This window comes from Sus scrofa, chromosome 11, assembly GCF_000003025.6.
Source record: "Sus scrofa isolate TJ Tabasco breed Duroc chromosome 11, Sscrofa11.1, whole genome shotgun sequence".
In the NCBI taxonomy this organism is placed as follows: Eukaryota; Metazoa; Chordata; class Mammalia; order Artiodactyla; family Suidae; genus Sus; species Sus scrofa.
The window spans coordinates 3,861,151-3,876,911 of record NC_010453.5 but is presented as its reverse complement, the minus strand read 5'-3'; the positions used below and the strand labels follow the sequence as shown (position 1 = coordinate 3,876,911).

Sequence of the window (15,761 nt, the reverse complement as noted above, 5' to 3'; positions counted from 1 at the left end):
AGCGGCCACAAAACAAAACAGAAACACAAGGAACACAGCCCCATGCTGTCTTTTTATGGTATGAATCCTAAGGTTTTTCCAATTTGGCATTAGCTTTGACTTTGAATGAATTTCTTACATTCTTTCCTAAAAACTGCTTTACTCCAGGAGATTTGAGTCACAGGCCAGGTATTTGTTTTCCACATCCATTTCTCCGTCACCCTTTATCTGTAAGTCTTCCTGGCTCACGTGAAAATGACTGGTATGTTTCCCATCGAAGGAACAAAGACTTGTTTTTGTTGTTCTCTCATCACCTCACCCTTGTTTGACTGATCCGAGAGATGTTTGTATTCTTGAGATTTTCTTTTAGAAAACTATACAGGCATTCCTTGTTTTACTGCATTTTGCAGATACCGTTTTTTTTTTTTACAAATCGAAGGTTTGTGGCAACCCTGCATTGTCAGATGATGGTTAGCAGTTTAATTAAAGTGTGTACCTTGGTTTTTTACACATAATGTGGTTGCAGACTTAATGGCTGCAGTATAGGGCAAACATAACTCTTAGGTGCTGGGAAACCAGAAGTTCATGTGACTTGCTTTATTGCAGAGGTCTAGAACCAAACCCGCAGTATCTCTGAGGCTTGCCTGTATATGGTCTATTAAAAATTATTTTGTCCAGGGTCCGGGTGTAGATATAAAGGTGCGGAATGTATCATATAATACATGGTATTAAATTGTATTTAAAGTACCTCAAGGATTGAAAGCATTGCTATTATTTCTTCTAAAAATTGCTCCTAGTTCTATTTTCCTGGATCGTTTCAGCCTTTACAGTTTTTATAAGAAATGTACTATCTTTGAGTCCTACACATTTAAACTTAATAAATTTCTTTTTCAAATACTATTAGCCTTTAATTTCATAGTAAGTTCTTTTAAAAGTAGAATACATCAGTTCCTGTCGTGGTGCAGCGGAAACGAATCCTACTAGGAACCATGAGGTTGCAGGTTCGATCCCTGACCTCGCTCAATGGGTTAAGGATCTGGCGTTGCTGTGGCTGTGGTGGAGGCCGGCAGCTGCAGCTTTGATTGGACCCCTAGCCTGGGAACCTCCATATGCTATGGGTATGGCCCTCAAAAGACAAAAGACAAAAAAAAAAAAAAAAAAAAAAAAGAAAAAAGAAAAAAGAAAAGAAAAAAGGGGAATACAGAAATGGTATTTTTCAGTGTCTGGGAAAACATTTTAGCTTTGTAACTTGATAATGTCACATATTTTTAGATTTAGACCAAAATACTGTCTGGACTTTCTTGCTTTGTTTTCTCCTTAGGTGCTCTGGATTCAGTGTATAAATGCTTTCGTCCATTCCTTCATTCTCTTCTGGTTGCCCACAAAAATGCTGAAGCATGGTAATAGCTTCATTGTTTCAAATATTTGTCAAAGAGCATGCTATTCGCATTAGGGTCAGTGTGTGTGTGTCTACAGAAAGAATTAAAAACCTCAACAAGAAGATTAAGAAAAAAAATATTCACACACCTAAATCTAATAATATACTCTGGTTAACAGTAGTTTGAACATTTAACAAATGGCCTCTGACCTGTATGAATTGAGAATTAGTGCTTTTATTGTTAAATTTTTTTTTTTTTTTGTCTTTTTGCCATTTCTTTGGGCCGCTCCCGAGGCATATGGAGGTTCCCAGGCTAGGGGTCGAATCAGAGCTGTAGCCACCGGCCTACGCCAGAGCCACAGCAACGCGGGATCCGAGCCGCGTCTGCGACCTACACCACAGCTCACGGCAACACCAGATTGTTAACCCACTGGGCAAGGGCAGGGATCGAACCCGCAACCTCATGGTTCCTAGTTGGATTCGTTAACCACTGCGCCACGACGGGAACTCCTATTGTTAATTTTTAATAAATGTTTGAGTCAAGGGGCCTAATAGAAAGCACAGCTGTTCTGATAGGTCATAGATTCTCTCTGTAGTGAGTCTGAAATTTATCTTTATTGTTTTCATGTCTCCAAGGTCATGCTTCAAGTTAAACTCTTATACAAATCTAAGATTATATGGAAATTGAACCTTGGATTTTGGGATTGGACAGTCCCCTTTGACTGTCAGCCAATCTTCCAAATCACATTATATGTGAAGTTTTGTTTTTGTTTCCGTTTTGTTTGTTTTACCAAACTGGCTTATGGGTGAAACATCCTGAAGTAGGAGGTGGATGTATGAAGCATGTTCAGTGTGTGGTGAGCTCCCAGCCACACATTAAGGTGTGAAATATAATTATTTTCCTTTAACCAGATTTAATTTTTGCTGAGTATTACTAACAACGTGTCCTAATCTCGGACATTTTTAAAATCGAGTTTTGGTTGCCTGTGTTTTATGTTCATTTGTATTTAAAAGAGTAACCCTGGCATTATATTGCTAAAAACCTTCCTTGTTAAAAAAAAAAAAAGGTAAAACTTGCAAATGATGACAATGTTTACAGCAAAGTCAGATGGAGACAGAGAGTTGGTTCTACTTCCAGGAAGGCAGAGTGAGGCACTGCTCCCCACCCAGAAAGACCAAGCTGGTCAAACTGCAAAAACACATCTCTTTAACTCCCCTGGAAATTATCCAACAGACGAATGAAGAAACATTTATTCATCAACCTATTAAAACTCAGTAAGAACATCAGGAGTCTTGGGTTTGACCTTGACCTGCTCTCTCCCTGCCCCCATCCTAGGTGGGGCTGGCTGGAAGGCAGCTAGTGTTGCAGGGATGCGGGAGATGGGGGGCCTCGAACACTGCCCATGGGGATGCAGCTGCTGCGGGAAGCAGTCTGGCATTGCCGTCAGTGCTTCAGCAGAGTTACCCTGTGATCCAGGAATCCTAGGTATATACTCAAGAGAAATTAAAATCTATGTCTGCACAAAAGCTTGTAAACCATGTTCTCGTATAGCAGTTTCCAAACGCATCTGTACACTAGAATCACCAGGAGACTTTTTAAAATTCCGAAGCCAGGGCCACACCCCAGGTCAGCTGAGTCACAAGCACTGTGGGGAGGCCACAGGCATTGGTGGTTGATGGATTTCTTCTGCAGGCTCCCACGTGCAGAAAAGTTTGTGAATCACAACTCTAGCACAAGTGCTCAAGAAAAGAAGCAGCTTTCAGTACTTTAAAAATGGGGGCATTTAAAAAAGGATTTTTTTTTTTTGTATAGTTTCTCTCTTTTTTTTTTTTTTCTTTTCCCACTGTACAGCAAGGGGGTCAGGTTGTCCTTACATGTATACATTACAATTACATTTTTCCCCCCACCCTTTCTTCTGTTGCAACATGAGTATCTAGACAAAGTTCTCAATGCTATTCAGCAGGATCTCCTTGTAAATCTATTCTAGGTTGTGTCTGATAAGCCCAAGCTCCCGATCCCTCCCACTCCCTCCCCCTTAAAAAAGGACTTTAATGTGTTTCATATTCTGTGGTGTTGTTGAAACTCAGCCTCTGTTCACTCCTGCCGAACAGAAAACACCGAGACCTGGAGTTTGGGGTGAGGTAGGAAGGAATAGCTTTATTGCTTTGCCAGGCACAGGGGGCCGGCAGAGGCGGGTGCCTCAAAACTGTGTCCTGCCCCGGAGGGGGCGGAGGGGGCAGTGTTCCGGGAGCAGGGTGTGTCAGCTTGTGGCCGTTTTTCTGATTGGTTGGTGATGAGGTCACTGGGTGTCAGCATCTTCAGCCTCTTGGTTCCCACCAGTCAGGGGTCTCTGAGCTTGTGGGCAGCTCACAGTTAACTTCTTCCACCCCGTGGGGGCTCCAGTATCTGCAAACACCTCAGAGGACACGGCTCAGAATACGGTTTGTAGTCTTTGAGGAGGAACTGAAGGTCCTTGACTTTGTCGAAGGGCTAAACTCTTACTATTTTGTCTTGCTTGACTGTCTTCCTTTCTCTCTGCGTTTTCTCACGTCTCTGATTGAATTCATTCTTTGGCTAAAGCTCTTCTACCAGCAAAAGGCCAGGGGAAGAATGGAGGGAGGCCCCACGAGGTCCTGCTCGCTTGGAGTAGTAGTAATGCTATTTCTGGTGATTGGCAGCTGGGGGGAATGTTGTATTCTAAAAGGCCATTTAGCAGTTATTTGGAACTTGGGTGCCTTTCCCTCTTATTTTGCTTACACCCATGTCACTGACCTACTCGGAGGCGCTGCTTTTTAACCTCTTGGACTCTCAGACAGTGAGGTGTTTGGGTGCAAGCTGCAGCTGAGGATCTGCAGTGGCCGTGGTAGGAAAGGCTCTCCCCGAGGGGGTAGGGGTGCGGGTTGGGGAGTGAGGGTGGGGTACAGGGGAGAGTCAAGACCTGGGCCTGAGATGCTTCCAGAAGGGCTTGGAAGGGTTTTGGTGCCACAGAAGCCAATCTGCGGGGAGGCTGTTTACAATTTGCATCTGTGTAAATCAGGGACTGATTAAATGTATGATTAACTGCTTCTTACCAAATAATCTTAAATGAGGAATGTAAGGTAACTCAGCCCCAAAGTTTTATTGCATGTCATGTATCAATTATGACCGCACCAGAATATGACACGCTGTCTCATTATGATTTTATTTTGCATTTTTCTGATGACTGATGACACAGAGCCTCCCTTCCTAGGGCTGTTTTATACCTTCTTCGGGGAACTTTATTTTCAATCACTTGGTCCCTTTTTAAATTGAATTATCCTTGTGGAATTGCAAGTGTTCTTTCTGGACAAAAGTCCTTTGTTGTGTAAAAATTGTAATCCCCACTCCCCAATCTGTGGCTCGAGTATAATTTTGTTAATACTATTTGAATCACAAGTTTTAAAGTTTAAGTCCAACTTATCAAACATTTTCATGATCTGTGCTTTTCTTTTTGTCCTAAGAAATCTTTGCCTATCCAAAGTTGCAAAGACTTAATGCTATTTTCTTTCAGAAGTTTTCTGTTCTTAGGTTCTATGTTTAGTTTTCTGATCTATTTTGAGTCAGTTTTTGTTGTGGTTGACGTTTATTTATTTATTTATTTATTTATTGCATATGGATGTCCAATTGCTCCAGTATTTTTTATTGAAAAGATTATGCTTTTCCCATAGAATTACCCTGGCAACTTTGTGAAATAGATCAGTTGAAGTCATATGTACGGATCTGTATCTAGAATCTCTGTTCTGTCTCACTGATCTGTACATCTCTTCTTAGGGCCTATTGTTTAGATTACTGTACTTTTTATTTCAGTCTTTCACCATGTAGTATATCTACTCTGAAGAAGTTTTAGCAGAGTTCCTGTTGTGGCTCATTGGTTAACGAATCCAACTAGGAACCATGAGGTTGCAGGTTCTATCCCTGGCCTTGCTGAGTGGGTTGAGGATCTGGTGTTGCCTTGAGCTGTGGTGTAGGTCGCAAACGCAGCTTGGATCCCGTGTTGCTGTGGCTGTGGGGTAGGCCGGCTGCTACAGATCTGATTAGACCTCTAGCCTGGGAACCTCCATATGCCCTGGGTGTGGCTCTAGAAAAAGACAAAAAAAAAAAAAGTTTTGGCAATCCTAAGTCCTTTGAATTTTAATGTAAATTTTAAGATCAGCTCTTCAAATTCTAATAAAACTGCTGGGATTTGGATTGGTGTTGCACTTAATCTGTAGATTAATTTGAGGAGAATTTGAGAATTGACGTTTTAGCATTATTGAGTCTTCAAGTCCTTGAATGTGGTATAGTTCTCCTATTATTTAAGTTGTTTTTTTTTTTTTTTTGTCTGAGGCCAGGGATTGAGCCCACAACCTTGTGGTTCCTAGTCGGATTTGTTAACCACTGAGCCATGATGGGAACTCCAAGATGGTAGAATTTTTTTTTTTTTTTCTTTTTAAGGCTGCACCATGGCATTTGGAGGTTTCCAGGTTAGGGGTCGACTTGGAGCTACAGCTGCCGGCCTACACCGTTATTTAAGTTTCTTTAATTTGTCTCAGGAATATTTTATAGTTTTTGATAGATAATCTCATTACATCTCATGTTAAATTTATCCCTCAATATTCAAGTCTTGGATATTCCTGTTAATGAAATTTTAAATTTTCATTTTCCAGTTTTCATTGTTATAATATTGAAATAAAGTTTTTATAATTACCTTATATCTTGTGACTTGCTGAACTCACTAATTCTATTAGCTTTTTTTTTTTTTTTTTTTGCTTTATTAGGATTTTTTCTTTATGCAACCATGTTGTCTGTGGGTAAAGAGAGGTTTACTCTTTCCTTTAGTTATTTGTTTTTATTGCATTAATGCAGAAACTGGGACCTACGGTACAATTTTAAGTAGAAGTGGAGAGCGGCATGTTTGCCTTTTTCCTAATCTTAGGAGGAAGGAATCCATCTTTTTACCATTAATTTTCATGTGCTTTTAGCATATGCACTACGGTGTGCATTATCATGTGGAAGCTTCTTCAGAGATTGTCGTCATCGTCCTGAGGAAATCGCCTTTTATTCTAGGTTGCTATGGATCCTTATCACAGATAGAGTTTGGGTTTGGTCACGTGTCTAATGCACCTGTCAAGGTGATCACGTATGTCTACTTTATTCTGCTAATACGATGAGCTCTACCCATTGGTCCTTGACTTGTCAGCAACTTCTTGGAATGAACCCCTGTTGATAATGATGTTACTATTATCCTTTTTACACATCGCTGGATTGATTTCTGGAGGGTTTTTGCGTCTATGCTCATGAGAGACCTTGGTCTGACTGGATGATATTCTCCGTCTGGGTTTTAGATCAGGATAATACTTGATGAGGCGATTTGGGTAGTGTTTCCTTCTTTGTGTAGGATTGATATTGTTTCTTTACAAATATTTGCTAGAATTTACTGATAAAGCCACCTGGGCCTTGAGTGTTCTTCACGGGAAGGTTTTTGAATATAAATTTAATGTCTTTACTATATTTAGGGTTATTCAGTCTTTAACATTTTTTTATTGAATTCGTTTTGTTGATTTGTATCTTCCAGAAACTTGTGATATTCCTCCACTTGTCACATTTATTGGCACACATGTGTTTATAATATTCCCTTATTATTGTGAGATCCGTATTACTGTCTGCTGATAGCTCCTCTGTCATGCCTTATATTGCGTAGTTTTGAATTCTCTTCATCATTGATTTCCTGCAGTTTGATTTTGATGTGTGCCTTGGTGTGGTTTTGTTTGCATTTGTCCTTCTTGAACATCAGGGTAGTTAGGTGTTTGCCAGCTCTATTGATAGTTTCAAAAGACCAGCTTTTGGCTTCATTGATTTTATATAGTTTCCATTTTTCTATTTGATTCATTTCTATATTTATTTCCCTCCCTTCTCTTTCATTGCAGTTTAATTAGCTTTTCTTTTCCAACTAGTTGACGTTGGAAGGTAGGTCATTGATTGTATAGCTTCTTCCTTTTTTAACATAAGAATTTAAAGCAAATGATATTCTTTCAAATTTTATTTGTCAAAAGACTTTGCCTTCATTTTGGAAAAAAATCCTTTTGCTGGGTATAGTATTCTAGATTGGTCATTCATTTTCTTCACCACTTAAAAAATGTTGATTCATTGTCTTGTTTGCATTATTCTGTTGAGAAGTCTATGATGTTTCTTGCATTTGTTTCTCCTTATGTAATATTATTTCTTTTTTTTTTTTTTTTTTTTTTTTTGGTCTTTTTGCTATTTCTTGGTCTTGGGCCGCTCCCGTGGCATATGGAGATTCCCAGGCTAGGGGTCCAATCGGAGCTGTAGCCACCGGCCTACACCAGAGCCACAGCAACGCGGGATCCAAGCCGCGTCTGCAACCTACACCACAGCTCACGGCAACGCCGGATCGTTAACCCACTGAGCAAGGGCAGGGACCGAACCCGCAACCTCATGGTTCCTAGTCGGATTCGTTAACCACTGCGCCACGACGGGAACTCCATCCTTATGTAATATTATTTCTATTTCTGTGATTTTAAGATTTTTCTCTTCATCACTGATTTTCAGCAATTTTATTTTGATGTGCTTTGGTATGGTTTGGTTTGAAATTATTCTTCTTGAGATGACTAGAGTTCTTGGGTTTGTTAATTTTTTTTCTTTTGTCTTTTTAGGGCCACACCTGCAGCATATGGAGGTTCTCAGGCTAGGGATTGAATTGGAGCTGTAACCGCTGGCCTACACCAAAGCCACAGCCACAGTGGATCTGAGCCGTATCCACAATCTACACCACAGCTCACAGCAACATCGGATCCCCAACTCACTAAGTGAGGCCAGGAATTGAACCTGTGTCCTCATGGATACTAGTCAAATTCATTTCTTCTGAGCCACAAGGGGAACTCCCGGGTTTGCTAATTTATAGTTTTCACTGAATTTGGAAAAACTTGCTCCTTATTTCTTTATATTTTTACTGTCTCCTCTTTCCTCCTCTTCTGGGGTCCCAACTACACATATGCTATATTCCTTGACATTTCCCCACACCTCTGTTCATTTGTCCTACCTTGGTTCTCTCTTTGGTTTCTTTTGCTGTGCCTTTAAGTTCACTGATTTTTTATTTAGCAGTAGCTCTCTGCTGTTCATTGCAATTCACGGGACATTTTTCCTTTCTGTGTAAATATTTTTCATCTCCAGAAACTTTATTTAGTTCTTCATCTTTCATTTCTTTTCTCATGTTTTTCTTTCAAATCTTTGGATGTAATAACAAGATTTATAATAGTTATTTTAGAGGTTTTTTCCCCTGCTAATGCCAACATCTCTGCTGCTTTTGGGTTGGTGGCTATTGCCAGTTTCCCTCTGGTTATGGGTCAAATACTTTGCTTCTCCACATCATGTATTTGATAATGAGAGAGGAACGTTGTGAATTGCATGTTGCTGAATGCTTGTGTGTGTGTACATAAGTCCTTAGACTTGGTTTTGGCAGGCGGTTAAGTTCTCTGTGGATCAGTTTTATCTCTTGATTTCTCTTCTTTTAAAAATTGAGTCTAGGGTATCTTTTACTCCCAGGCTAATTTAGTTCCTCTACTAAGTTTACCCCTTCCTTGGCTCTCTACTGACTGCTTCGTATATTGAACGAGGTTTCCTCACTTTGGTCCTGGGCGTTGGAGCCATTCCGAGCTCCATGTTAGATCTGCCGGTCGGGGGCTTGTAGTTCTGGGGTGGTTTGATGGTCCAGGGAAGCTGCTCTTTGCTGGCCCTGTGGCATTTCTCAGCGTACATATGCAGAATGGCATTTAGCCAGAGACGCATGAGGACCCCTACGTGAATTTCTGAATCTCACTCTCTGCATAGTCTCTGCATTTCCAGTGTTTGCTTCACAAATTCCAGCCACCTTGGCCTCTCTAAAGTCCTGTCTCTGTCTCATCGACTCCGCAGCCGTGTTGACCTGGCTTTGGGCTCTTGGTCCCTGCACAGCTGTCCAGCCTTACACCAGGTGTGAGCCGAGGGCAGTGGTAGGGCCCCCTCACCTTTCAGTCTTCTCTCTCAGGCAGTACTGTTCTCTGCTGCTCTTTACTCAGCATCTGGAAAACATTATTTCATATGTTTTGTTCAATTTCCTAATTGGTTATGGCAAGAGGGAAAGTCCTGTTTCTTCCCCATGAATGAAAGCAGAAGTCCTGGCCATGCTAATTTTTGGTCACTTGATCTTGTCATGTACTAAGGAACTTGAGTGAAAGTCTTCTACTACTGATATATTTGTTTCTCTTTTTATCTCTTATAATCTATGCTTTAGAAATGTTTATTATTTGCTGCACCAGTACTCTTAATATTTCATATTGTACCATTTGGCCTTATAAAGTACCCTTCTTGTGTAATTCTTTCTGGTTTCAATTTCGTCTTGACTAATGTTAATATCGTGTCTCCTGCTTTTAATTTGTATTTTCCTTGCCCTTTATTTTTCCAATATTATGCATTATTTTTTTAGGTGTGTTGCTTGGGTACAGTGTAAGATGGAGTTTTGTTTTGAGATACAATCTGAAGCTCATTTAAAAAAGTGTTTTGTTTGTGATCTCTCCCTTGACTTTGCATTTCCCGTTTTGATGTATTTTTCTAACCTTTAATTATGTGATTGGCTTTCTTTGGCCTTTTTGTGTTGTGTTGTTTTCTGATATTCATCAGAGTTTGAATTTTTGTTATCAGTTTATGTAAACAGTTCTCTCTCTCTTTGGACAAATCCATTTGTCTCTGAGGATGATAGGATTATCCCACTTCCTTCCCTTCCATCTCCCTTCCCTTTCCTGTATCGGCATCGCATCACACGACCTTGACCTTGCACGCGGTCTCCCTTGACCCTGTTAAATACACCTCTGATTCCATTACTTGATTCCTTAGTGTTGAGTGTTCTTCATTGACCCCCCTTGTTGTAGACGACACTGTCTGCACATCCACCTACCTCCTATCTGTTTCACCCACTCCCCCCTCTTATACCAGTTGCATCTTTGCTGCATGTCTTGGCACAGAGTAATTACAATCAGGTCGCTCATTCTGACATCGCATTTATTTTTGTCTTTCTGGTTTTCATGCTGCAGTTCAGTACACCAAATGCTCGTGACAAGTCTCTGGCTTCTCTGATCATGTCTTTGCCGATTGGCTGTAACAGGGTTTTGTTGCAAACTCCTCTGGTAGGTGTTCTTCATCTGTTAAATTTTGCTGCTCTCGACACTCCTTTTGCTTTTGCACCGTTTAAAAACACATTGTATTCATTAGACAAAGTTTATAGCCTAATGAATAGCCACAGGTCATGAAATAGGACATCCTGCCTTTTTTCTTGTGGTTTCTTTATGGATGCTCTCCCTGCTTCTTTTATGTTATTCTTCAAGGAATTAGTTATAGTTTTCTTTCCCAGCTATTTCAAGAAGTTTCTTTTCAAGATTGCGTGCGTGTGTGTGTGTGTGTGTGTATGTATATATGTGTATATGTATATAAATTTTTTTCTGATATTTTCTGAGGTCTGCTGCCCTAATTTACTTTATTCAAGAGCTTTTGTTATCACTTACCAAACATAGCCTCTAGGCTCACATTTGTTGATTGGAAGCCTTCATTAGCTTTCCGAGTCTGTAGATTTTTTCGTCTTCTAGCTTCACTAACATAGATTCTGTGGAGGTTTTCTCTGTTTGCATAGTTGATCTTGTATAATATACAGAAGGAAAGGAATATTTGTTTCTGTTGCAACAGAGCTTGTAATTTTTCTGGCTCCTCGTCCATATATAACTAGACAGGGTAAACCCCGTGTTACCTTCCTGTGCAATTGTTCGTCCCCTTTCGGATTAATTACCGTAATTATTCTCATCTATACTATCACCCAGCTCCTGATAAAACTCAGCAAGCTGGGTCCATATACCCTCCAGAGCCATGGTTGTCACTTGCCTAGCGGGTCTGACCTGACCCACATATTTATTGATAGTTTCCTTCAATCAAGTGCCCTAATATTCTGCTCCCTATAGCTTTAAGAAAGGGTATAAGCCTTGCATATTCTCTCTTGAGTACTAAATCAAGAGAAAACATAAATCCAGGGAATAAGCGGGCTTCAACTCCATGGGCGTGCTACCTGAGCTGCTATTAGAGTCAGGAATTTGACCTCAAAATTTCCCTACCAACCAGGACCAGAACCACCAATGTTTATTTGAGAATTTGAAAAATCCAGACGCGCTGAAGAAATCATCCTTAACTTGAGATGGTATTGACCTTTGTTATAATGAAATTCGTAAGTTTGTAGCAAACTTAGCAGTAGTTTAAAAGAATGTGAAATTCTATTTGATTTCAAGTTGTCTGTTAAAGTTATCATTTTAGTGATACTGGAAAAGGAGTAGTGTGGAAGATGTGATGACAGAATACTTAAAATCCCTGTCTTGTTACGTAGCACCACTCACTGGATTGTTTTGGACTTTCAGTTTATAGATGCTGCCATATGGTGTCTTTATTTATTTTGGGGGCCATACCCATGGCATGCAGAAGTTCCCGGGCCAGGAATCGAACCCGTGCCACAGCAGCACCATGAGCCACAGCAGTGACAGTGCCGGATCCTTAACCTCTGAGTCACTGGGGAACTCCTGCCGTGTGGTTTAGATGCATGTAAAACTAGATTTAATAATCACGCTCATGTATTCTTTGAGATGTGTTTACCTGTTAAACACATCTTTGGAGGGAGTTAGAGGTGGAGAAAACGTCACAGCCGTGGCAGGCAAAGTCAGCCTTGTTGTCACTGACAGCACTCTTGGGAGATGGGACCAATAACCGATAAATGTTTTTGATGCCCAGTATGGGTATCTTTCGTAAAAATAAATGCAAAAAATCTGTTTCAAACTGTCTAAAGATTAAAAAATGACTTTTTCACTTTTCAGATATGGTCTTACCAGGTGGTTACACTACAGACTATTTGTTTCTTGGAAATTTTATTTATACGGTAAGATCACCCATGTAAATAATCACTTTTTGTCGTGTTTAATTTAAAAAATTAAAGCATTCTAAAACAGCATTCCATCACATTTAAGTTTCCTCCCTGCTTCAGTATATTTTCAAGAAGTCACTTTTATAATGGTTGTGTGTATGTGTGTATATACACACACATATACATACATACGTTTCTAGAAGTGTAAGCTGCGTATGCCTTTGCTGTTGTTGTCCAAGTAGGAGGTGCTGTTCTGTATCTGGTTGTGACTCTCTAGCACATGCCTCGGTGATGGTTTCAGATCAGCCCATAAATATCCACCTCATTCTTTCAGGGCCGCCTGTATGAATAGCTCCCCTTTTTTTATTTCTTTTTCTTTTTAGGGCCTTACCCACAGCATCGTTCCCAGGCTAGGGGTCGAATTGAAGCTACAGCTGCTGGCCTACACCACAGCCACAGCAACACAGGATCTGAGCCGTGTCTGTGACCTACACCACAGCTCACGGCAATGCCAGATCCTTAACCCACTGGGCGAGGCCAGGGATCAAACCCGCAACCTCATGGTTCCCAGTCAGATTGTTTCCACTGCACCGCGACGGGAACTCCTTGCTCCCCATTATTTAACCAGCCTCCTATTAGTGGGTATTAAGGCTGTTGTTCGGGGCCTTTGCCATTATGAACAGGGCTGCAGGGGTGACTCTTTATGCCCACGAATAAGTATGTCTTGGGATGACTTTCTAGAAGCGTGACGGCCGGATCAGAGGGCCTTGTGAATTTTGAAACACCTTACCAAAATATCCCCAGTACAGGTTGCACAGATGTGATAAAAGTATTGGTTTCCCCAAGCTCCCAGGTACAGTCTTACCTCACCTCTCGATGTAGTTGGTGAAATGAGAGCCAACTGCAGTGTTTGCTTTGAGGGGAAGCACAGTCACATGATGGTACACGGAAATGTCTTTTTCTATGAAATGTTTGTTGATTTTCTTGACCCGTTGTTCTATGGGGGCTTTTTCCTATTAATTATTCACAATTATTTATATGTTAATTCTCATGTTTCTTACGAACAAACGTTCTCGGATTCACATTTTCACTTTTCATGGCACTTTTGTCCTGTGTATATTCACACATTAATTTCATGTAGTTAAACGTGTCAGTATTTTTCTTTATGGATTCTGTGTCGTGTCTGGAATTGCTGTTAGAAGTTTCTTATTTATAATTCTGAAAAATTGTGACTGCGTGTTATACTGCATAGGCATACCTCCCTTTTGTAAGCAACGAGAAACACTGGTCTGTGGTTTTTCCTGCATTTAACATGTCTTGGAACAACGAAGTCTGAAACCATTTTTTCTTCTGTGTAAGAAACACCTTCTTGGCATATTGATTCTTCTCACTTTAGCCGGTTGTCATTGCTATTTCATGTTACTGGTTGTGCTTTTAACTTTATGTTGTTTACTCCTGAACACGAACTATGGTTAACTAATGCTTTCTATTTATGTGGACAAATGCATAGAAGAAGTTTCCTTCTTTCCAGCCCCCTACCACCCCTTCAGGCCTTCCCCATTTCTCAAACTCAGGAAAAAAATAAAACCCGATAGGATTTGGTTGTTTCATTCATCGATATCTGTTAGGCTTTGTCATGTGCAGAACACTGTGCTACATGTTGGACATATGGTCGTAAACCCAGTGAGGCCCTCAACGCAAATTACATTCTAAGGCGACAGAATAGCCTTAAACACATGTGTACATACGTGCAAACAGACAGATTCCTACTTTAGATGCCAGAGTCAGTCACTCTTGTGGAATCTCAGTCTCTCTAGGCAAACAAAAAATGGTAAAACCAACAACAAAAAAAATCATAGCAAGGTAAATTCACCAAAGCAACTAAAAATGGAGAGGGAGCTTTGCAAAAAACTTCCAAATGTGATGCCAAAGGAGAAATAGGAGGAGCGTTGGCAGACTCAACATGGTAAGATTATTAGCCCAACTCCTGACACGCCGTTCCCAGTGTTAGTTAGTTGGAGCAAAATGCTAAGCTGAAGGTAGCCCCCAAAGCGATGGAGGAGCCTCCAGGAAGGTGGAATCAGCCGTGGTGCTCTTAGGCCACTGGACCTAGAGCAAGAGTACAAACCACGTGTTGGGAGAGGGAGATTCGGGGGATGGCAGGGGTGAACCTGGGGTGGGAGGTAGGGTCACTGCCTTGACAAAGATGCTCAGTATTATAGACCTGTCCTCAGCATTGTAGTGGAGTTACTAATCAGTACAGCAACAAGATAAAATGAGATGCATAAGCTTTGGAAAGGGAAAAAAAATCTGTTTTAAATAATAGATGATATGAGTGTGTGCACAGAAAAAAGTTTAAAATTCTACAGATAAAAGATTACAATTAATAAAAGAGGTTAGCATTTTCTGGGTTTGATCACTGTTTTAAAATCGACTATATTTTTATACACCAGCAGCAGATATTTAGAAGATATAGAAAGTTTAAATAATAGCTTACTCTAGCATCAGTCATGTGAAAGACACATGAATAAGTCTAACAAGTGATATTCAGGGTCTCTGCGGGAAAGTATTAGACTTTAAGAGCGACGTTAAGAACGTCTAAATGGGGAATTCCCTAGTGACCTCGGGGTTAAGGATCTGGCCTTGTCACTGCTGTGGCGTGGGTTTGCTCCCTGGCTGGGAACTTGTGCATGCTGCAGGCATGGCAGAACAAACAATCAAACAGCTAATGGAAAACTAGGCCATAGTCATTGACTGGAAGGCTCTTGCAAAAGACCAAGAATAACCCATGAGGCTTTTTGATTTATTGTCATCTCAATCTGCCTTGCTCAATTGTTTTTAAAATCAGTAGCCCTTGCATTTCTTTCTTTTTTTTTCTTTTTGGCCGCCCTACAGCATATGGAGTTCCCAGGCCGGGGATCTGATCCCGGCCACAGCTGCGGCAATGCTGGGATCTTAGCTGTGTCAGGACGGAAATTGCGTCGTGTGTTCCAGTGTTCCCAAGACACCACCCATTCCACTGTGCCACACCGGGAACTCCTAGCACTTGAATTTCTAATCAGAACCAAATCTTCCACGCTACTTATAAAGAATGTAAATGCGAGAGCTGAAGCCATAAGCATGGATGTTCATCTTATGTTAAAGCACTGCTAAACAGGGAACATTTACTGGGAAGCACTGCATTCTCTCCATTACTAAACTATAACAAAACCCTTAGCAACCTAATGCGGCTCGGGTTCACCAGAAGTGGAGGAGAACCGGGGTGTGTGGCGGGGCGGGGGGGGGGGGGGAGGAGGAAGGGAGTAGGGGAAGTGTGGCTTCTGATAGAAACCGTAACTCGTTTTTCCAATCTCCTCCCCTTCCCGTCTCACCTCGCACAGTACGTGGTTGTGACTGTCTGTCTGAAAGCTGGCTTGGAGACAATGTCCTGGAATAAAGTGAGTATCTGGAGGATCTTCCCT

The 15,761-nt window shown here is 40.9% G+C and overlaps 1 protein-coding gene across 1 annotated transcript in view; it reads left to right on the top strand.

The window, feature by feature from the left end:
• The window catches only part of LOC100625134 (phospholipid-transporting ATPase IB), a 161,506-nt gene that overhangs the window by 123,677 nt on the left and 22,068 nt on the right, over nucleotides 1–15,761 (top strand). The window contains exons 31-33 of the mRNA XM_021065491.1: nucleotides 1,301–1,379; nucleotides 12,254–12,315; nucleotides 15,681–15,737. Coding sequence (XP_020921150.1) covers nucleotides 1,301–1,379; nucleotides 12,254–12,315; nucleotides 15,681–15,737 — 198 coding nt within the window. The remainder of the gene's footprint in view (nucleotides 1–1,300; nucleotides 1,380–12,253; nucleotides 12,316–15,680; nucleotides 15,738–15,761) is intronic.